This window comes from Pan troglodytes, chromosome 19, assembly GCF_028858775.2.
Source record: "Pan troglodytes isolate AG18354 chromosome 19, NHGRI_mPanTro3-v2.0_pri, whole genome shotgun sequence".
NCBI classification, from domain to species: Eukaryota; Metazoa; Chordata; class Mammalia; order Primates; family Hominidae; genus Pan; species Pan troglodytes.
The window spans coordinates 27,928,724-27,950,639 of record NC_072417.2 but is presented as its reverse complement, the minus strand read 5'-3'; the positions used below and the strand labels follow the sequence as shown (position 1 = coordinate 27,950,639).

General features: G+C 46.3%; 1 protein-coding gene across 4 annotated transcripts in view; it reads left to right on the top strand.

Moving 5' to 3' along the window:
- The window catches only part of CASC3 (CASC3 exon junction complex subunit), a 36,210-nt gene extending 14,885 nt beyond the window's left edge, over nt 1–21,325 (top strand). For 2 of the 4 annotated variants that reach the window (XM_024350326.3, XM_024350328.3), the window contains 11 exons: nt 6,634–6,792; nt 6,883–7,034; nt 7,606–7,782; nt 8,361–9,046; nt 11,815–11,879; nt 12,515–12,629; nt 12,867–12,965; nt 13,220–13,434; nt 14,340–14,462; nt 14,614–14,678; nt 15,448–17,172. In XM_024350326.3, coding sequence (XP_024206094.1) covers nt 6,634–6,792; nt 6,883–7,034; nt 7,606–7,782; nt 8,361–9,046; nt 11,815–11,879; nt 12,515–12,629; nt 12,867–12,965; nt 13,220–13,434; nt 14,340–14,462; nt 14,614–14,637 — 1,815 coding nt within the window. In that variant the 3' untranslated portion in view covers nt 14,638–14,678; nt 15,448–17,172. Of the gene's footprint in view, nt 1–6,633; nt 6,793–6,882; nt 7,035–7,605; nt 7,783–8,360; nt 9,047–11,814; nt 11,880–12,514; nt 12,630–12,866; nt 12,966–13,219; nt 13,435–14,339; nt 14,463–14,613; nt 14,679–15,447; nt 17,173–19,218 lie in introns of those variants that run through there. The other 2 variants (XM_063798592.1, XM_024350327.3) reach the window with 2 other exon arrangements.
- The last annotated feature ends 591 nt before the right edge of the window (nt 21,326–21,916 follow it).

The window sequence follows — 21,916 nt, the reverse complement described above, 5'->3', positions numbered from 1 at the left end:
CACCGTGTTAGCCAGGATGATCTCGATCTCCTGACCTCGTGATCTACCCATCTTGGCCTCCCAAAATGCTGGGATTACAGGCATGAGCCACTGCGCCCGGCCAACTTCATTCTTTTGCATGTGACGATTTTGGTCAATGACTCGGATGTTTATACGTAAGGTTTTATTTTGTTTTGTTTTGTTTTTTTGAGATGGAGTCTCATTCTGTCACCCAGCCTGGAGTGCAGTGGCGCTATCTTGGCTCACTGCAACCTCTGTCTCCTGGGTTCAGGCGATTCTCCTGCCTCAACCTCCTGGGTGGCTAGGATTACAGGCATGAGCCACCACGCTCAGCTAATTATATTTAAGGTTTTAAAAGTGGAGCAGTTTTACTTATAATAAAGCATAGCAGTTCTAGGTAAGACTGGTTTGGAGTGCAGCCATGGAAATGGATGGGTGAAGTGCAGGTGAAGACTGACCTCAGTGCTAAAGTCTTCCTGTCAACGACAGGCGTGTGGCCTCAGAGGAGCCGGGGTTTATTAAAATGAGGCTAGAGGAGTTAGATCTGAAAGAGACATTGAGAATAAGGATACCAACTCCATCTCTTAGTCTGAAATATGTGGGAAGTAGAAGAATGAGCTAAAACTTCTGTATTAGAATTTTTCAAAGGAACAGTTCCTTCAGGGTGGAGCTAGTAAGAATTGGAAAGAGTACACTGAAATGGTGGGTGATGTAGGGGAGTTTGTCTCTTCTGGAAAAAGGTTTTGATGACATCCCTTTGCCAAAGCAGTGTGACCGTGTGGTAGCACCTTGGCTTCAGTTAGACTAAGCTTTGACTATGTACTATGCTATTTGTATCTGTTCTGCCCTGGAAACAAAATTAGTTTTTCACTTAAAATAAAGTTGCCTTATTTGACATCCTACCACAGATCAGAGGGTGGAGCATAAAACAAGGTTTCCTTATTAATCATGTGATAATACTATTTAAAGGTATTTGAATTAAATCAGTACGTGTGTGTAGGGAGATGGAGAATTAAAGTCACATACACCAAGTTATTGTAATTTCTGCTTGAAAATCTTCAGGGAACATAGGATCAAGGAAAGAACTGAATGATTGCCACCTACCCATCCTAGTCTTGAGGAGGAAAAACTTCATGTAATTAAGGGAAATGGGAAGAATCAATGGTGCTCAGTTGTTAAAAAGCTATAGGTAAAGGCTTGATTCTGATAGTGTGGGTATAGTCAAACAGTCTCCCTCTATTCTGTTACCTTTCTGAGAGTCCTAACCCAAAACACTCAAGGCCAAAATAGTTAACCTTTGAACGGCCGGGCGCGGTGGCTCATGCCTATAATCCCAGCATTTTGGGAGGCCGAGACAGGCGGATCATGAGGTCAGGAGATCGAGACCATCCTGGCTAACACGATGAAACCCCGTCTCTACTAAAAATACAAAAAATAATTAGCCGGGCATGGTGGCGGGCGCCTGTAGTCCCACCTACTTGGGAGGCTGAGGCAGGAGAATGGCATGAACCCGGGAGGCGGAGCTTGCAGTGAGCCGAGATCCAGCCACTGCACTCCAGCTGGGGCGACAGAGTGAGACTCCGTTTCAATAAAAAAAAATTAAAAAAATAAAATAGTTGACCTTTGGACAACATGGGAGTTAAGAGTGCCTATCTTGTCTGGGTACAGTCACTCATGCTTCTAATCCGAGCATTTTAGTGGGCCAAGGCAGGAGGATCACTTGAGTCCAACAGTTTGAGACTAGCCTGGACAAGAAAGCAAGACCCTGTCTCTACAAAAAAAAGGACAAAAATTAGCTGGGCATGATGGCACGTGCCTGCAGTCCCAGCTACTCAGGAGGCTGAGGCAGGAGGATCACTCGAGCCCGGGAGTTTGAGGCTGCAGCAAGCCATGATCACACCACTACACTCTACCCTGAGTGATACAGCGAGACCCCATCTGTTAAAAAAATAAAAGGGGGTTGGCCGGGCGCGGTGGCTCACGCCTGTAATCCCAGCACTTTGGGAGGCCGAGGCGGGTGGATCACGAGGTCAGGAGATCGAGACCATCCTGGCTAACACGGTGAAACCCCGTCTCTACTAAAAATACAAAAAATTAGCCAGGTTTGGTGGCGGGTGCGTGTAGTCCCAGCTACTCGGGAAGCTGAGGCAGGAGAATGGCGTGAACCTGGGAGGCAGAGTTTGCAGTGAGCTGAGATTGCACCACTACATTCCAGCCTGGACAACAGCGAGACTCCGTCTCAAAATAAATAAATAAATAAATAAATTAATTAATTAATTAAAAGGGGCTGGGCGTGGTGGCTCATGCCTGTAATCCCAGCACCTCAGGAGGCCAAGGTGGGCGGCTTGCCTGAGCTCAGGACTTTGAGACCAGCCTGGGCAGCATGGTGAAACCTTATCTCTACTAAAAGTACAAAAATAGCTGGGAGTGGTGGCATACGCCTGTAGTCCCTGCTACTCAGGAGGCTGAGGCATAAGAATTGCTTGAACCCAGGAGGTGGAGGTTGCAGTGAGCTGAGATCGCGCCATTGCACTCCAGCCTGGGCGACAGAGCAAGATTCTGTCTCCAAAATAAATAAATAATAAATAAAATATAAAGGACACCTATCCCTGTTACAGTAAGAATTCCAAGTATAACTTTTGACTCACCCAAAACTTAACTACTAAGTCAACTGGAAGCCATACCAATAACATAAACAGTCAGTGAATATGTATTTTGTATTTTATGTGTATTATGTACTGTACTCTTACAATGAAGCTAGAGAAAAGAAAATGTTATTAAGAAATCATTCACTATTAAGGGAACATACTATTCAGTGGAAGTGGATCATCATAAAGGTCTTCATCATCTTTGCATTGAGTAGACTTCAGAAGAGGAGGGGTTGATCTTGCTGCCTTGGGTGACAGAGGCAGTGGAAGGAGAGGCAGGCATACTTGCTGCAACTTCTATTGAAAAAAAATTTGCGTAGAAGTGGACCTGAGTAGTTCAAACCCCTTGTTCCAGCGTCAACTATACCCAGATGCTGAGCAGGGAAAAATGAGGAAGAGGGATTAATTGGCTTGTCTGGGCCAATCAGGCTGACTCAGCTCTATTTGAAGAGATGGCAGAAACTTAGAGTTTGAGAGTTTCTCAATCAGGAATTCAGGAATCTCATGTTGAGCCTCTTTGACCAGATTATTGGGGCCAGCCTGGGTCTTGAGTGACAGGGCAGTCTGGTTCAGTTCAAGTATCAGACCCAGTAGGTGAGTGAGAGACCAGTGTACCTACATCTACCAGGTTTCAGATGTAACCCACCAATGAAGACTAGACCACCTTTCCTTGAACCCATTTCTCTGTGTTCTCGTAGGCCTCCCTAGCCATAGCTCTGCCTCCTTAGGTCCAAATCTGGGGAGGACAAGGAGAGGAGAGTAACCCTATTCTAAAGCCAGTTCCCTTATCATGAGCCTTAGCTGCTGCCTTTTCCTACCTAGAACTAGCCACACGTCCATTTCCTGGCCCTTTCTAATGGCCTAATGATCCTTTGTGTGTAGACCCAGCACTTTCTGTGTCATGAACAGTGTTACCCAATCTTGATGTGGTAAAAGAGGGAAGAAGATAGTAAAAAGAGAGAGAGAGCACTTGGACTAATTTTTTTCATTTCTGAAATGTGATGGTTGTACAAGTTGTCCTTTAAGGTTTTTTAGGTCAAATTTTTGTAATTATGTGATTCTGGATATGTTCTGGCTGCAGGAATTTTCTGCTGCAGAAAACTAGTACTCATAGGCATTAAAAAAAGCTACTATTTTCCAGCTTGAGGATAAGTGCATTGGGAAATCATGGAGTCATTATCAAGAGTTTGCACATCTGGTTGGGCGCAGTGGCTCATGCCTGTAATCCTAGCACTTTGGGAGGCTGAGGCAGGAGGTTCGCTTGAGCTCAGAAGTTTCAGACCAGCCTGGGTAATGTGGTGAAACTCTGTCTCTACAAAAAATACAAAAATTAGTTGGGCATAGTGGTGTACATCTGTAGTCCCAGCTACTTGTGGGGGCTGAGGTGGGAGGATTACTTGAGCCCAGGAAGTCAAGGCTATAGTCAGTTGAGATCACACCACTGCACTCCAGCCTGGGCGACAGAGTGAGACCCTGTCTCAAAAAAGAGTTGCATGTCTACTCATTCAGTTCTCATTATCTATAGACTAAAATATACATCTCCCCCCTTATGTACTACTATTTTTGAATATATGTAAATTAATAAAATGTAAACTTAAAGTGTTATTGAATGTATAACAGTTTGTTGTTTTTTGTTTGTTTTTGAGACAGTCTCTGTTGTCCAGGTTGGAGTGCAGTGGTGCGATCTCGGTTCACTGCAACCTCTGCCTCCCAGGTTAAAGTGATTCTCCTGCCTCAGCCTCCTGAGTAGCTGGGACTACAGGCACGCACGCATCAGTTCGTTGTGTGTTTTTTTTTTTTTTTTTTTTGAGACAGGATCTCTCTCTGTTGCTAAGACTGGAGCGCAGTGGCACAATTATGGCTCACTGCAACCTCTACCTCCTGGGCTGAAATGATCTCACACCTCAGCCTCCCAAGTTGCTGGGACTATAGGCGCACGCCACCATTCCTGGCGAATTTTTTTTTTTTTTTGACAGGGTCTCACTCTTTTGCCCAGGCTAGTATCAGTGGTGCAATCTTGGCTCACTGCAACCTCCACCTCCTGGGTTTAAGCAATTCTCTTGCCTCAGCCTCCCAAATAGCTGGGATTACAAATTCATGCCACCATGTCTGGCTGATTTTTGTATTTTTAGTAGAGACAGGGTTTCACCATGTTGGCCAGGCTGGTCTCAAACTCCGGACCTCGAGTGATCCACCTACCTCGGCCTCCCAGAGTGGTGGGATTACAGGCGTGAACCACTACATCCAGCCTAGCAGTTGTTTGTCATTGTATGTTTTCTCAGTGAATATCTCATGGGGATCCATGAAAATTTTTAGATCCTAAAAAGGGGTCCGCATAATCAAAAAGGTTGGGAATTTCTGCTCTAAGCCATTTTGAGATGGGAGAGTTCACAACTTACGTCAAAGTATAGTTATTAGGCACTGCATGTTTAAGAGACAATTCATGGGCCAGGTACAGTGTTCATGCCTGTAATCCCAGCCCTTTGGGAGGCCAAGGGAGGAGGATTGCTTGAGCTCAGGAGTTTGAGAACTGCCTAGGCAACATAGCGAGACCTCGTCTCTACTAAAAATTAAAAAAAATCAGCCAGGTGTGGTGGCATGTGCCTGTAGTCGCAGCTACTTGGGAGGCTGAGGTGGGAGGATCACTTGAGCCCAGGAGATTGAGATTGCAGTAAGCCATGATTGTGCCACTGCACTCCTGGGCAACAGAGCAAGACCCTGTCTCAAAACAGAAAAAAAAAAAAAAAGATAATTCATGGAGAGAGAAATTATCAAGGAAGATTAAGCTCCTCTTATATGTTAGGTATCGTATAGTAAGTCTCCCTTCCATTCTTATCCTCTGGGCCTATTAGAGGCTGCCGCTGTTTTTTTGTTTTTTTGTTTTGTTTTTTCGAGATGGAGTTTTGCTTTTGTCACCCAGGCTGGAGTGCAGTGGCACAAACTTGGCTCACTGCAACCTCCGCCTCCCGGCTAATTTTTGTATTTTTAGTAGAGACAGAGTTTCACCATGTTGGCCAGGCTGGTCTCGAACTCCTGACCTCAAGTGATACGCCTGCCTCGGCCTCCCAAAGTGCTGGGATTACAGGTGTAAGCCACTGCGCCCAGCCTGCCACTTTTAATAATTCTTGCATATGTTCCAGGAATACCTATGTGGATATATATGTATGTATGTGTGTATTTTTTTTAATGTGATATTTTTAAAATAGTGTCTTTTTTTTATTATTACTGTTTTTTGCGACAGAGCCTTGCTCTGTCGCCCAGGCTGAAGTGCAGTGGCGCAGTCTGCTCACTGCAAGCTCTGCCTCTGGTTCAAACGATTTTCCTGCCTCAGCCTCCCGAGCAGCTGGGATTACAGGTGCCTACCACCAAGTGCGGCTAATTCTTATATTTCTAGTAGAGATGGGGTTTTGCCATGCTGGCCAGGTTGGTCTCGCACTCCTGACCGCAGGTGATCTGCCTGCATTGGCCTCCCAAAATGTGATTACAGGCGTGAGCCACTGTGCCAGGCCAAAATAGGATCTTTATTTTCTAGAAATATGGGTAAGAATATTGATTTGTTTGCTTTTCAGTTCTATGTTGTACTAAAAATTTATTGATAAATGTATTCCTAAAGAGTAGAAAATTGAAATGCAGTCAGGCACGGTGGCTCACGCCTATAAACCCAGCACTTTGGGCGGCCAAGGCAGGCAGATCACGAAATCAGGAGTTCAAGACCAGCCTGGCCAACATGGTGAAACCTGGTCTCTACTAAACATACAAAAATTAGCCAGGCGCGGTAGTGGGCGCCTATAATCCCAGCTATTTAGGAGGCTGAGGCAGGAGAATTGCTTGACCCCTGGAGGCAGAGGTTACAGTGAGCTGAGATTGTGCCACTGTATTCCAGCCTGGGTGACAGAGACTCTGTTTTGGGGTTGGGGGCAGGGGTGGGAATTAAAATGCACCGTTCAGATCTTATATGCATCGCTGACAGGGAAACTTTTTTCAGGGTGAAGAAGGTGAATACAGTGAAGAGGAAAACTCCAAAGTGGAGCTGAAATCAGAAGCTAATGATGCTGTTAATTCTTCAACAAAAGAAGAGAAGGGAGAAGAAAAGCCTGACACCAAAAGCACTGTGACTGGAGAGAGGCAAAGTGGGGACGGACAGGTTAGTACATTCCACAGTCCTCCATTTTAGAGGCTGGAATAGAGATTCTTGAGGCTTGGAAGAGTAAGGATCCCTTTATCTGTCCTCTAGGAGAGCACAGAGCCTGTGGAGAACAAAGTGGGTAAAAAGGGCCCTAAGCATTTGGATGATGATGAAGATCGGAAGAATCCAGCATACATACCTCGGAAAGGGCTCTTCTTTGAGCATGATCTTCGAGGGCAAACTCAGGAGGAGGAAGTCAGGTAAAAGCCACTTGCTGCTGCTGCTGTCTAACATGTATTTTACACATGTAGGCCAGGTACTTCGATTTGCCTGTATTTCATTTATTATAGCATTTTAAGATAAGTATTATGATTATCCTTATCGTACAAATGAGGAAAGTAGGCTTAGAATATTTGGTAACTCTTGGTGAGGCAGCTAAGATACAGACCTAGGGCAGTTTGTTTCCAGAACTCATCTTCTCTTAATTATTATACTTTGGCTTTTCTTAGTCTGAGGTGTAAGGCATCTGAGAAGTGAAATACTTGCATAGGTTGCCTTTTAGGAGAAAGGAGATGTTTCAAAGGTACTGAATGGCATGAAATGAAGTCTTTTTCTCATTTCTGTGTCTGTTATATTTGAGCCCAGCAGGCCCTGAGGTTCTGTGATTCATGCTTGCTTTGGGGAGGCCTGTTTTTTATAATCTCTTTGGGATGATGAGGAGACTACGTAAAGTTCCTATTGTCCCCCTGCCTCCCTGACCCATTTTGTTCAAGAACATCTCTACTTGGAGAATTCTGCTGACCCAAGACACTTTTCCTTCATTTTATCCAGACCCAAGGGGCGTCAGCGAAAGCTATGGAAGGATGAGGGTCGCTGGGAGCATGACAAGTTCCGGGAAGATGAGCAGGCCCCAAAGTCCCGACAGGAGCTCATCGCTCTTTATGGTTATGACATTCGCTCAGCTCATAATCCTGATGACATCAAACCTCGAAGAATCCGGAAACCCCGGTGAGGACATTTTAGAACATAAGACCGGGCTGGGCATGGTGGCTTACGGTGGCTTACACCTGGAATCCCAGCACTTTGGGAGGCTGAGGCAGGAGGATTGCTTGAGGCCAGGAGTTCAAGACCAGCCTGGGGAACATAGTGAGACCCTGTCTCCAAAAAAAAAAGAAAAAAAGGAAAAAAAAAATAGATTGTAGACTCTTGATATCTTTTAGAAAGAATTCTCTTTGCTTTTCTTTTTATTTATTTATTTAAGACAGAGTCTCACTGTGTTGCCTAGGCTGGAGTGCAATGGCATGTTCTAGGCTCACTGCAACCTCCACCTCTTGGGTTGAAGTGATTCTCCTGCTTCAGCCTCCTGAGTAGCCGGGATTACAGGCGTGTACTATCGTGATCGGCTAATTTTTGTATTTTTAGTAGAAATGAGGTTTCGCTGTGTTGGCCAGGCTGGTCTTGAACTCCTGGCTTCAAGTGATCTGCCCGTCTCGATCTCCCAAAGTGCTGGGATTACAGGCCTGAGCCACCGCGCGTAGCCTCCTTTTGTTAATTTCCTAACAGTTTCTTCATTCCATTTTTTGTAGATATGGGAGTCCTCCACAAAGAGATCCAAACTGGAACGGTGAGCGGCTAAACAAGTCTCATCGCCACCAGGGTCTTGGGGGCACCCTACCACCAAGGACATTTATTAACAGGAATGCTGCAGGTACCGGCCGTATGTCTGCACCCAGGAATTATTCTCGATCTGGGGGCTTCAAGGAAGGTCGTGCTGGTTTTAGGCCTGTGGAAGCTGGTGGGCAGCATGGTGGCCGGTCTGGTGAGACTGTTAAGCATGAGATTAGTTACCGGTCACGGCGCCTAGAGCAGACTTCTGTGAGGGATCCATCTCCAGAAGCAGATGCTCCAGTGCTTGGCAGTCCTGAGAAGGAAGAGGCAGCCTCAGAGCCACCAGCTGCTGCTCCTGATGCTGCACCACCACCCCCTGATAGGCCCATTGAGAAGAAATCCTATTCCCGGGCAAGAAGAACTCGAACCAAAGTTGGAGATGCAGTCAAGCTTGCAGAGGAGGTGCCCCCTCCTCCTGAAGGACTGATTCCAGCACCTCCAGTCCCAGAAACCACCCCAACTCCACCTACTAAGACTGGGACCTGGGAAGCTCCGGTGGATTCTAGTACAAGTGGACTTGAGCAAGATGTGGCACAACTAAATATAGCAGAACAGAATTGGAGTCCGGGGCAGCCTTCTTTCCTGCAACCACGGGAACTTCGAGGTAGGTATCATAGGATTGGTGGCTAGCTTTTTCCCCTTTGCATCATCAGGTTTAGGGGCATGGGACTTCTGTCTCAGGAAGGTGGTGTCTGACAAATGTCTACTTCTTCTTTTTTTTTGAGACAGAGTCTCACTCTTTTGCCCAGGCTGGAGTGCAGTGGCGCGATTTTGGCTCACTGCAACCTTCGCCTCCCAGGTTCAAGTGATTCTCCTGCCTCAGCCTCCTGAGTAGCTGGGGTTACAGGCGCACACCACCACGCCCAGCTAATTTTTTTTTTTTTGTATTTTTATTTATTTATTTGTTTTGAGATGGAGTCTTGCTCTGTTGCCTAAGCTAGATGCAGTGGCGCGATCTCAGCTCACTGTAATCTCCACCTCCGGGTTCAAGTGATTCTCCTGCCTCAGCCTCCCGAGTAGCTGGGAGTATAGGCGTGCACCACCATGCCGGGCTAATTTTTGTATTTTTAGTAGAGACAGGGTTTCACCATGTTGGCCAGGATGGTCTTGATCTCTTGACCTTGTGATCCTCCCACCTTGGCTTCCCAAAGTGCCGGGATTACAGGCGTGAGCCACAGCCACCGGGCCTGGCCTTTTTTTTTTTTTTTTGTGACAGAGACTTGCTCTGTTGCCCAGGCTGGAGTGCAGTGGCATGATCTTGGCCCACTACAACCTCTGCGTCCAGGGCTCAAACAATTCTCCTGCCTCAGCCTCCTGAGTAGCTGGGATTACAGGCTGTCACCACCACACCTGGCTAATTTTTTTTTTTTTTTTTTTTGAGACAGAGTCTCACTGTTGCCCAGGCTGGAGTGCAGTGGTGTGATCTCGGCTCACTGCAAGCTCCGCCTCCTGGGTTCACGCCATTCTCCTGCCTCAGCCTCCTGAATAGCTGGGACTACAGGCGCCCACCACCACGACTGGCTAGTTTTTTTTTTTTGTATTTTTAGTAGAGACTGTTTCACCGTGTTAGCCAGGATGGTCTCGATCTCCTGACCTCGTGATCCGCCCACCTTGGCCTCCCAGAGTGCTGGGATTACAGGCATGAGCCACCGTGCCTGGCCCACACCTAATTTTTGTATTTTTCATAGAGATGGGGTTTCATTATGTTGGCCAGGCTGGTCTCGAACTCCTGACCTTAAGTGATCGACCCATCTTGGCCTCCCAGAGTGCTGGGATTACAGGCATGAGCCACCGTGCCTGGCCCACACCTAATTTTTGTATTTTTCATAGAGATGGGGTTTCATTATGTTGGCCAGGCTGGTCTCGAACTCCTGACCTTAAGTGGTCGACCCATCTTGGCCTCCCAGAGTGCTGGGATTACAGGCGTGAGCCACTGTGCCAGCCCCAGCTAATTTTTAAAAAAATTTTTGTAGTGATGTGTCTTGCTATATTGCCCAGGCTGATCTTGAACTCCTGGGCTCAAGAGATCCTCCTAAAGCGCTGGGATTACAGATGGAAGACACTGCACCTGCCCAGTCATCATTGAGCCTCCTGAGTACAGGATCCTTTTCCACAAAAAGTAGAAGACAACGTTATTATTTGAACTAATGGTTAAATATTTGAAGGCAGAAATTTATTCAGTTGAATTTTGATCAAGATCTTCTCTAATATATTTGAAAGGCAAGCCTCCCTTATTTCCTTAATCTTCTAGAGACAGATTGCCCAATAGAACTTTGTGTAATGATTGTACTTTTGTGTTTTTGTTGTTGTTGTGTTTATATAGATATAGTTTTTTTTTTTTTTTTTTTTTTTTTAAGATGGGTCCCACTTTGTCACCCAGGCTAGAGTCTGGAGTGCAGTAGCGTGACCTTGGCTCACTGCAACCTCTGCCTCCAGGGCTCAAGCAATCCTCCCATCTCAGCCTCCTCAGTAGCTAAGATCATAAGCACACATCATTACACCTGGCTGATTTTTTTTATTTTTTGAAAAGACGGGGGGTCTCACTGTGTTTTCCAGGCTGGTCTTGAACTCCTGGGCTCAAGCAGTCTTACCTCTGCCACCCAGAGTGCTGGGCTTATAAGCATGAGCCACTGCATCCAGCCAGAATTGAACTTTTAATTAATTGAAACTTAAGTGTCCACATTTGGTTAGTGGATATCATATTGGGCAGCATAGTTTTAGAGAGTAAGACCTACCTATTACCCATTTTGCCTATTCTGGTTTGTTTTTCTCCAGCCAGATAGATCAAAGGATCTTCCCTTAGTCTGAAATCTAACTTAAATATTGGAACTCCTCAATTGGAGTTGCAGCACCCTTCTTACTATTGGAGGACAATCTCTAGAACATTCCTTTTTGTCTTGAGTCATTTTAGCCAGAGGAGAATCTCCTCTCAAACTTCCAACCCAGACCCCTGTGAATGGATATAATCAAGTAGATTTACAAAGCATCCCTCCCTTGTCCAGCTGTTGCTCAGAAACTCTTGGGCTGAGATTTTTCAATATGTTGGATAATGTAATGTGCTAATTATAATCTCCCAGGGATTCTATGCAGGGAACAATTTGATAGGAAAAATTTGAATTTGATTTTCTTCACTGAAGTCATTTTATTTTTCATTTTCAAGGGCTTTATTGCTATATTAAGATGGCAGACAGTGGGGACAAATTTCTAAATGCTGGTGTTGACAGAAAGCAGAGATAGTTTATAGAGAATTTTATTAGTTAAAAGAAAAAAGGCATTCCTTATGTTGACACTTAAACCTGTCTCTTGATAGTATCTTTGAGTCCCACTCACATATGTCTGATCTGCAGAAGTGACTTTTTTGGTGTATTACAGGTATGCCCAACCATATACACATGGGAGCAGGACCTCCACCTCAGTTTAACCGGATGGAAGAAATGGTACAGAAGGGGAAAGGGGTAGATGGGGGAGGGAGCTGCCTGTTACACAGCTTGTTCATTGTTTAAACCAAGATAAGATCTTTTTTTTTTTCTTTTCTTTCTTTCTTTTTTTTTGAGACAGAGTCTCGCTCTGTTGCCCAGGCTAGAGTGCAGTGATGGGATCACGGCTCACTGCAAGCTCTGCCTCCTGGGTCCCAGTTCAAGCAATTCTGCCTCAGCCTCCCGAGTAGCTGGCATTACAGGCACGTGCCATCATGCCCAGCTAATTTTTGTATTTTTAGTAAAGACAGGGTTTCACCATGTTGGCCAGGCTGGTCCTGACTCCTGACCTCATGATCCACCCACCCTGGCCTCCCAAAGTATTGGGATTACAGGCATGAGCCACCACGCCCGGCCAAGATAAAGTCAGTTTTTCCATTGATTATGCATGTTTCTTTTAATTTGGATCTCCTAAATGTAAGGTAGAAGGTTTAGGTTCAAATCTTGATATCTTTTCATTATTTTTCAGCTCACTTTGCAAATACCCATTAAATACCTGCCATGTACCAAGTGTTTTTCAACACCTAAAGGAAGGTAGGACTTGATATGAGAGCCCTCTAGAATTCTTATTGTTTAGGCCTCTTTCTTTGTCTCAGGGTGTCCAGGGTGGTCGAGCCAAACGCTATTCATCCCAGCGGCAAAGACCTGTGCCAGAGCCCCCCGCCCCTCCAGTGCATATCAGTATCATGGAGGGACATTACTATGATCCACGTGAGTTTTTTCTTACTGTTGGGGTACTTTTCTTGGCAGGGTGAAGTGAAGTAAGATACCAGGCTCCTGGCTCCTGAATTTCTCTTCTGACCTCTTATAGTGGTTATCAGACATTGTCTGGTTGCTGTTTTCTTCGCATGGAATATTGAGAACATCTTTTAAAGGGCTTGGGGAACAAGGAGACTTGTCCATGTGAAGAGTAAGGGTTTATGAGAGTCCCAATGTGATATCTTACAGTGCAGTTCCAGGGACCAATCTATACCCATGGTGACAGCCCTGCCCCGCTGCCTCCACAGGGCATGCTTGTGCAGCCAGGAATGAACCTTCCCCACCCAGGTAAGCTTTGTGTCTCTGCTTATATGCTTCCAGTACCTGAGGATATATGTTGGGAATGCCACAAAACCCATCCTCCTGAGCTTTGTGCTGCTAGCCTGGGAGTCTGGCCATCCCGGCTGCTTGGGCAACAAGTTCCTCTTGTGTCCATCCTGAGGACTTCCATTCTGAGCCTGATTATACTGAGCAGTCCAGCCGGGCCATCCTATGAAAATGATGTTACTTTATTTTTCAGTTTTTTTCTTCTCCTTATCCAGGTTTACATCCCCACCAGACACCAGCTCCTCTGCCCAATCCAGGCCTCTATCCCCCACCAGTGTCCATGTCTCCAGGACAGCCACCACCTCAGCAGTTGCTTGCTCCTACTTACTTTTCTGCTCCAGGCGTCATGAACTTTGGTAATCCCAGTTACCCTTATGCTCCAGGGGCACTGCCTCCCCCACCACCGCCTCATCTGTATCCTAATACACAGGTGAGATGGCTAATGATCATGTTTTTCTAGATACACATTCTTTAATTCAGACAGGAATGTGGTATGGGGAGAATGCTAAAGGAATTTGAGAGAACATTTCAGTGCCACTGATTTGTATGTGACACCAAGACGCCTCTTAGTGGTCAGGAGCTGGAAATGCAGCTTATGTAATGCCCATCATCTTTATTCTTTTCAGTTTTTTTCTCCGTTGCCCAGGCTTGGAGTGCAGTGGCGTGATCTCGGTTCACTGTAACCTCCACCTCTTGGGTTCAAGCGATTCTTCTGCCTCAGCCTCCCGAGTAGCTGGGATTACAGTGCCTGCCACCATGCCCGGCTAGTTTTTGTATTTCTAGTAGAGATGGGGTTTCACCATGTTGGCCAAGCTGGTCTCAAACTCCTGACCTCAACCGATCCACCTGCCTCGGCCTCCGAAAGTGCTGGGATTACAGGCATAAGCCACCGCACCCAGCGTTCAGTTTCTTTAATGGTGTTTCTTTCCTGTGTTGTGGTACATCATAGGTGGCAATACCTGCTTTTTACTCTATTGCATAAAGAAGCTGTATTCTACTCCTTATCACCCCTACCTCTGTCCTGCTTAACTTCCACCACGTTGACATAATCAAGTATCTGTAGTGTCGCTACTGAACTCAGCCTTTTCCATTTGTCAGCTGATGGTAGGAATTAGAGAAAGCTGGGCAGTACTTTGAAGAAATAAAAACCAGAGCATAATAATGACGAATTAAGGCAAAAATGAATAGTCACTTTATTTTGAAGGGTGGGCAGATTAGATATTTTTAAAATTATAAATTCCCCAGTTCTCTTATGGCTGAATAATATTTCCTGTTCATCATAGGTTGGATGAATTCATTCCTAACTTTTTCTTCTCCTGGCTTGTGGGGTCCCAGGCCCCATCACAGGTATATGGAGGAGTGACCTACTATAACCCCGCCCAGCAGCAGGTGCAGCCAAAGCCCTCCCCACCCCGGAGGACTCCCCAGCCAGTCACCATCAAGCCCCCTCCACCTGAGGTATGAGAGTTCCTTCCTATACTTAATGCACATGCTCCGTCAGTGGGCTTTCCTTCTCCCCAGAGGATTTCCCTCATTTTCTGGGTGTGTTTCTCTGGAAAACAGTCTTTTTGTTATGACCTGATAACAAATTCCAACTTTATTATTTCAGGTTGTAAGCAGGGGTTCCAGTTAATACGAGTTTCTGAATATTTTAAATCTTAACATCATATAAAAGTAAGTGCACAACTTACTGTGAATATTCTTAAAACTAATGCTCACACTTGCTTAATAAACAAAAATCACCTAATTAATGCTTTTTTTTTTTTTTTTGAGACGGCGTCTCAGTCTGTTATCCAGGCTGGAGTGCAGTGGTGCAATCTCGGCTCACTGCAACCTCCATCTCCTGAGTTCAAGCGATTCTCTTGCCTCAGCCTCCTAAGTAGCTAGGATTACAGGCACGCACCACCACACCTGGCTAATTTTTGTATTTTTAGTGGGAATGGGGTTTCACCATATTGGCCAGGCTGGTCTTGAACTCCTGACCTCAGGTGATCCACCTGCCTTGGCCTCCCAAAGTGTTGGGATTACAGGCGTGAGCCACCCCACCCAGCCTCTAATTAATGCTTTAAGTTATAATAATCATGGGATATCTCAGGAGGCTTAAAGGAGTCCTGAAATTTGCCAGTTTGTTTGTTTGGCAAGTGTATTGGGCAGGGTTGAAGTAGAAACAATTGTTAACATGACAGTTTTCAATTGGGAAGCTACAAGGAAAAAATACAGGAAGGCAGTCAAGGAAAAGGGAAATCTAAATTTGAGATGTTATAGCAGAAAAAACCAGTTCTAAAGATCATAGAGGAGAAGGACTGGGGGTTTTGTTGCTTTTGTTTAAGGACATTACTTAAAACACATTATTTAGAAGTGTGGCTTTTTGAAAACAGCTTGTGAATGCCCAGAAGGCCCACTAACACTTTGGTGGTTCTTCCCTTTTTCCAACCCCTGTCAGAGCAGCAGAGGTGAGAACTCAGAAGAGAAATACAGCTGGCTATCTACTACCAGAAGGGCTTCAAAGATATAGGGTGTGGCTCCTACCAGCAAACAGCTGAAAGAGGAGGACCCCTGCCTTCCTCTGAGGACAGGCTCTAGAGAGAGGGAGAAACAAGTGGACCTCGTCCCATCTTCACTCTTCACTTGAGTTGGCTGTGTTCGGGGGAGCAGAGAGAGCCAGAGAGCCCCAAGCTTCTGAGTCTAGATACAGAAGCCCATGTCTTCTGCTGTTCTTCACTTCTGGGAAATTGAAGTGTCTTCTGTTCCCAAGGAAGCTCCTTCCTGTTTGTTTTGTTTTCTAAGATGTTCATTTTTAAAGCCTGGCTTCTTATCCTTAATATTATTTTAATTTTTTCTCTTTGTTTCTGTTTCTTGCTCTCTCTCCCTGCCTTTAAATGAAACAAGTCTAGTCTTCTGGTTTTCTAGCCCCTCTGGATTCCCTTTTGACTCTTCTGTGCATCCCAGATAATGGAGAATGTATCAGCCAGCCTTCCCCACCAAGTCTAAAAAGACCTGGCCTTTCACTTTTAGTTGGCATTTGTTATCCTCTTGTATACTTGTATTCCCTTAACTCTAACCCTGTGGAAGCATGGCTGTCTGCACAGAGGGTCCCATTGTGCAGAAAAGCTCAGAGTAGGTGGGTAGGAGCCCTTCTCTTTGACTTAGGTTTTTAGGAGTCTGAGCATCCATCAATACCTGTACTATGATGGGCTTCTGTTCTCTGCTGAGGGCAAATACCCTACTGTGGGGAGAGATGGTACACCAGATGCTTTTGTGAGAAAGGGATGGTGGAGTGAGAGCCTTTGCCTTTAGGGGTGTGTATTCACATAGTCCTCAGGGCTCAGTCTTTTGAGGTAAGTGGAATTAGAGGGCCTTGCTTCTCTTCTTTCCATTCTTCTTGCTACACCCCTTTTCCAGTTGCTGTGGACCAATGCATCTCTTTAAAGGCAAATATTATCCAGCAAGCAGTCTACCCTGTCCTTTGCAATTGCTCTTCTCCACGTCTTTCCTGCTACAAGTGTTTTAGATGTTACTACCTTATTTTCCCCGAATTCTATTTTTGTCCTTGCAGACAGAATATAAAAACTCCTGGGCTTAAGGCCTAAGGAAGCCAGTCACCTTCTGGGCAAGGGCTCCTATCTTTCCTCCCTATCCATGGCACTAAACCACTTCTCTGCTGCCTCTGTGGAAGAGATTCCTATTACTGCAGTACATACGTCTGCCAGGGGTAACCTGGCCACTGTCCCTGTCCTTCTACAGAACCTGAGGGCAAAGATGGTGGCTGTGTCTCTCCCCGGTAATGTCACTGTTTTTATTCCTTCCATCTAGCAGCTGGCCTAATCACTCTGAGTCACAGGTGTGGGATGGAGAGTGGGGAGAGGCACTTAATCTATAACCCCCAAGGAGGAAATAACTAAGAGATTCTTCTAGGGGTAGCTGGTGGTTGTGCCTTTTGTAGGCTGTTCCCTTTGCCTTAAACCTGAAGATGTCTCCTCAAGCCTGTGGGCAGCATGCCCAGATTCCCAGACCTTAAGACACTGTGAGAGTTGTCTCTGTTGGTCCACTGTGTTTAGTTGCAAGGATTTTTCCATGTGTGGTGGTGTTTTTTGTTACTGTTTTAAAGGGTGCCCATTTGTGATCAGCATTGTGACTTGGAGATAATAAAATTTAGACTATAAACTTGGCTCCCTTGCCAGTGTTTTGCATGAGTCTTGATTTGGGAGGGAGGGAAGAGGACTCCCTAATTCCCCCACAGGGTCACGGTCACAACTCAGGTCAGCCCAAGTTGTGAAACAGAAGCCCAGAGAGATGAGGAGCCCCTATGAGGCCATAAATGTGTCTGCACTCCCCATCAGTTATCTTTTTTAACCACATAGATCACCAGGATGTCATGCCATCCCTTAGATTGGAAGTGTCAGGGACAGAAAAGTAGTGAGATGCTGGTTATTCGCATGAGCATCTAGTATCCTTTATGGCTTCCTTTGTGTTTGGCAAGTAAGTTTCCCAAGGTAATATGCCATCAGATGTCAATATAACTATACCAAGTCCTGGGCTGGGGGGAAGTACAGGTAGCTAGCTTTCTTGAAAAGTGAAGATGCTGCCGGCCACCGTGGCTCACGCCTGTAATCCCAGCACTTAGGGAGGCCGAGGTGGGTAGATCACGAGGTCAGGAGATCGAGACCATCCTGGCTAAACAGGGTGAAACACCGCCTCTACTAAAAATACAAAAATAGCTGGGAGTGGTGGCGGGTGCCTGTAGTCCCAGCTACTTGGGAGGCTGAGGCAGGAGAATGATGGGAACCCGGGAGGTGGAGCTTGCAGTGAGCCGAGATTGCGCCACTGCATTCCAGCCTGGGCGACAGAGTGAGACTCCGTCTCAAAAAAAAAAAAAAAAAAAAAAAAAGGAAAAGTAAAGATGCTGACACTAAAGTATTCAGGACCACACAGTCTTAGGGAGACTATCAGCTCAGGTAAGGGGAAGGGAATTTGTGTGTGTGTGTGTGTGTGTGTGTGTGTATTTTTAGTAGAAATTTTTGTATTTTTTGTACAACAAATTTTGTATTTTTAGTAGCAATGGGGTTTCACCATGTTGGCCAGGCTGGTCTTGAACTCCTGACCTTAGGTGACCCACCTGCCTTGGCCTCCCAAGGCCAAGTCTGAGTCTGTGTTCTTAATGTCCTTGCCAGTGGCTCTCCACCCTGCCAGATCCAAAGTCACTTTTTTTTTTTTTTTTTTTCTGAGACGGTCTTGCCCGTCACCCAGGCTGGAATGCAGTAGCACAATCATAGGTCGCTGTAACTTGGAACTCCAAGGTTCAAGCAATCCTGCCACAGCTTCCCAAATAGCTGTGACTACAGGCCCACACCACCATGCCCAGCTAATTTTTGTGGTTTGTTTTTAGTAGAGACGAGGTCTCAGTGTGTTACCCAGGCTGGTCTGGAACGCCTTGGTTCAAATGATCCTCCTGTCTTAGCCTCCTAGAGTGCTGGGATTACATGTGCAAGCCACTACACCCAGCCCCAATGTTCCTTTCTTATAACAAATATTTTGCAACACTAATATCCCAAAGTGAAATGAACAGATAACATAACCTGCCTGGACACATGATTTCAAAAAACAAATCAACTGTGGGTCATAATTCAGTTTACCTAGTCCACTTGGCCTTTGATGCTTAGAGGGCAGTTCCTACCTTTGAAGTGACTTTTTCCTCTAGGTCCTGGGTGGGATGGAAGTTTACTACAGAAGCTATCTCTGGTATGGGAGAGCAACTTTCATATGGAGCTGGCAGCATTTGTTGGGTTTCACAAATCCATACACTGGAGGCATAGATATCACAGTACATCTTTTTTTTTTTTTTTTTTTTTTTGGTCTTGCTCTATTGCCCAGGCTGGAGTGCAATGGCACAATCGTGGCTCACTGCAGCTTTGACCACCTGGGCTCAAGCAATCCACCCACCTCAGCCTCTCAAGTAGCTGAAACCACAAGCATGCACCACCACACCTAGCTAATTTATTTTTGTAGAGATAGGGTCATTGAATTCCTGGGCTCAAGTGATCCCGCTGTCTGGGCTTCCCAAAGTGCTGGGATTACAGGCTTGAGCTGCTGTGCCCAACTATTGTACATCTTATAAAGACAGATGGGACTTCCCCCATATCTTGGTGCTGGTGCCACAGCCAGAGGACTATGACTTTTCTGAGCCCCGTCCCTAATTCCTTTTTTTTTTTTTTAGACTGAGTCTCACTCTGTCGCCCAGGCTGGAGTGCAGTGGCACGATCTCGGCTCACCACAACCTCCACCTCCCGGGTTTAAGCGATTCTCCTGCCTCAGCCTCCCAAGTAGCTGGGATTACAGGCGCCCGCCACCATGCCCCGCTACTTTTTTTCTGTATTTTTAGTAGAGATGGGGTTTCACCATGTTGGCCAGGCTGGTCTCAAATTCCTGGCCTCAGGTGATTGGCTCAGCTTGGCCTCCCAAAGTTCTGGGATTACAGGCATGAGCCACCGCGCTGGGCCCCTAATTCCTCTTTAAATCATGTCAGTTTGCTTCTCTTCCCCACAATGTGATGGGTGACTGTAGGCCTGATCTCCTGGGGTTATGAAAAAATGCCATCCAGCCTTGGGGGTGGGTTACTGGCAGGAGGTTTGAGTGTTGGATGCTTCCCCTTTACGCTTGCCTCTTGCTTCCCTAGTCCTTCAGTTAGACCCTATTGCTCTCTCTGTTGCCCTGGTAACCAGCTCTGCAAGAAGAAACTCAAGCTCAGCAAAGCCCCCAGGTTCTCTCTATCCTCCCAGCCTGCCTCTGGGTGGGCAGAAAGAAGAGGGTGTGTAAGCAGCAGACAGATAGCCTTAGGTGGCCCTGCCCAGTCCCCTTGTAGAAGCCCATGGGCTCAAAAAAAGCTCAAAGCTTTTTCGCCCCCATCTCATAGTTGTTATTCATACCACCCTGCCTTCCTCTTTATTTCTTCCATAAGCGGGTGCAAATGCTCTGCCAGCTCTCTTCCCCTTCAGGGTCAGCGCACAGACCTGCTACCTTGTAGGCAACTCGGAGCACCAAAGACTTGGAATTCCAAAGTCAGCTCCCAGCATCTGCAGCCCACTTGGGTTGACTGTCCGTCTAGGGCAGTGATTTTCAATCCTGGCCATTTGTGTCATGTGAGGAGCTTTTTAAAAAATCCCATAAGCCTTCGCCCTGGTTCAGAAATCTGATTTAATTGGTCTGAGATATGGCCTAGGCATCAGTTTTTTTTTTTTTTTTTTTTGAGACAGAGTCTTGCTCTTGTTGCCCAGGCTGGAGTGCAGTGGCATGATCTCGGCTCACTGCAGCCTCCACCTCCCGGGTTCAAGCGATTCTCCTGCCTCAGCCTCCTGAGTAGCTGAGATTACAGGCACCAGCCACCATGCCCAGCAAATGTTTGTATTTTTAGTAGAGACAGGGTTTCACTATGTTGGCCAGACTGGTCTCGAACTTCTGACCTCATGTTGCACCCTTCTCAGCCTCCCAAAGTACCGGGATTATAGGCGTGAGCTGTTGCACTTGGCCAGTATTTTTTTTTTTTTAATATGGAGTCTCTCACCCAGGCTGGAGTGCAGTGGCATGATAACAGCTCACTGCAACCTTCACCTCCCAGGTTCAAGCAATCCTTCTACCTCAGCCTCCAGAGTAGCTTGGATTACAGGTGTGTGCCACCATGCCCGGCTAATTTTTTTTGTATTTTTAGTAGAAATGGGTTTTCACCATGTTGGTCAGGCTGGTCTTGAACTCATGACCTCAAGTGATCTGCCCACCTTGGCTTCCCAAAGTGTTGAGATTACAGGCGTGAGCCACCAAGCCCAGCCAGCATCAGTATTTCTGAGAAGCTTCCCTGTGATTCCAGTGTGTAGTCAGGGTGAAAACCACTGCCACTCCAGGAGGACCATGACTTGATGCTGGCTCTCCTCACTGATTCAAAATGTTGAACTTAGTCTCTGCCTGACATCCTTGAGCATTTGGGGGAGTACTGGGGTCCTGTGTCCCAAGCTTCTAGCTTCCAGAAGTCTCTCAGTCTGTTTTATTTTCAACCCCCTACACCCTTCACACTCCCCAATTCGCCCTTCCTAACCAACAATTCCCAAATCCTGCCCAGAGAGAAGGTTACCAAGGCAACCGGCTTAATCTGGTAACTGTGGCATGTGCTGGGAGAGAAGCCCTTCCCTCTTCCTATTCAGTTCATAAAATGCTACCTGGGGAGCTCCAACCCATTCCAGCCACTTTCCCCTTTCAAGCCCGGGGATATTGGAGTGTCCAATAAGGGGAGCACAGGAAGCTGATACTCAGACCTCTAATACAGCTTCTTAGCCAAAATTGTGCACTGTCTTCTTTTTACTGTTTCCAAATCCACAAACAGATGGGTGTGCAAAGCTTTATTTCTGTGAACACATGCTCTAGCACACATGGGAACAGATATGCACATACATTGATACGTATGTCATACACACCCTGTTCAGTTTTACTACCACTCCCAGCCATTAGCATTCCTGTCTGCCTGGTTGGTGCTTGGTAAACAGGGGTGGGGCATTGTCCAGAGAGCCTCAACCCATCGAGAACCTGCTGCCACTCCCACACCTTGTAAGTCTAACCTGGATGTTCTCACACTTAGCATGGCTTTACGATGCACCCCCCTCCTCCCCCACACTCCTTCTGGGGCAGCATATCCTTAAGGACAGAATGCTCCTGGTGTGGGCATCAGGAGTAAGGATTACTTGGAGTGCTAATTGGCACCACTTTTCCCACTCCATGGCCATGTACACTTGGGCTCTGTGCTTGATGATAGTCGGCAGTTCTGGGGTTTGTCACCTGTCTCCATGGCCCTGCTTCCTTCTGCTGCCAGCTGGGCTCAGGTGCCCTTGTGCTCCTGGTCTCCTCCCCACTGCCTATTATCCCCTCCTCAC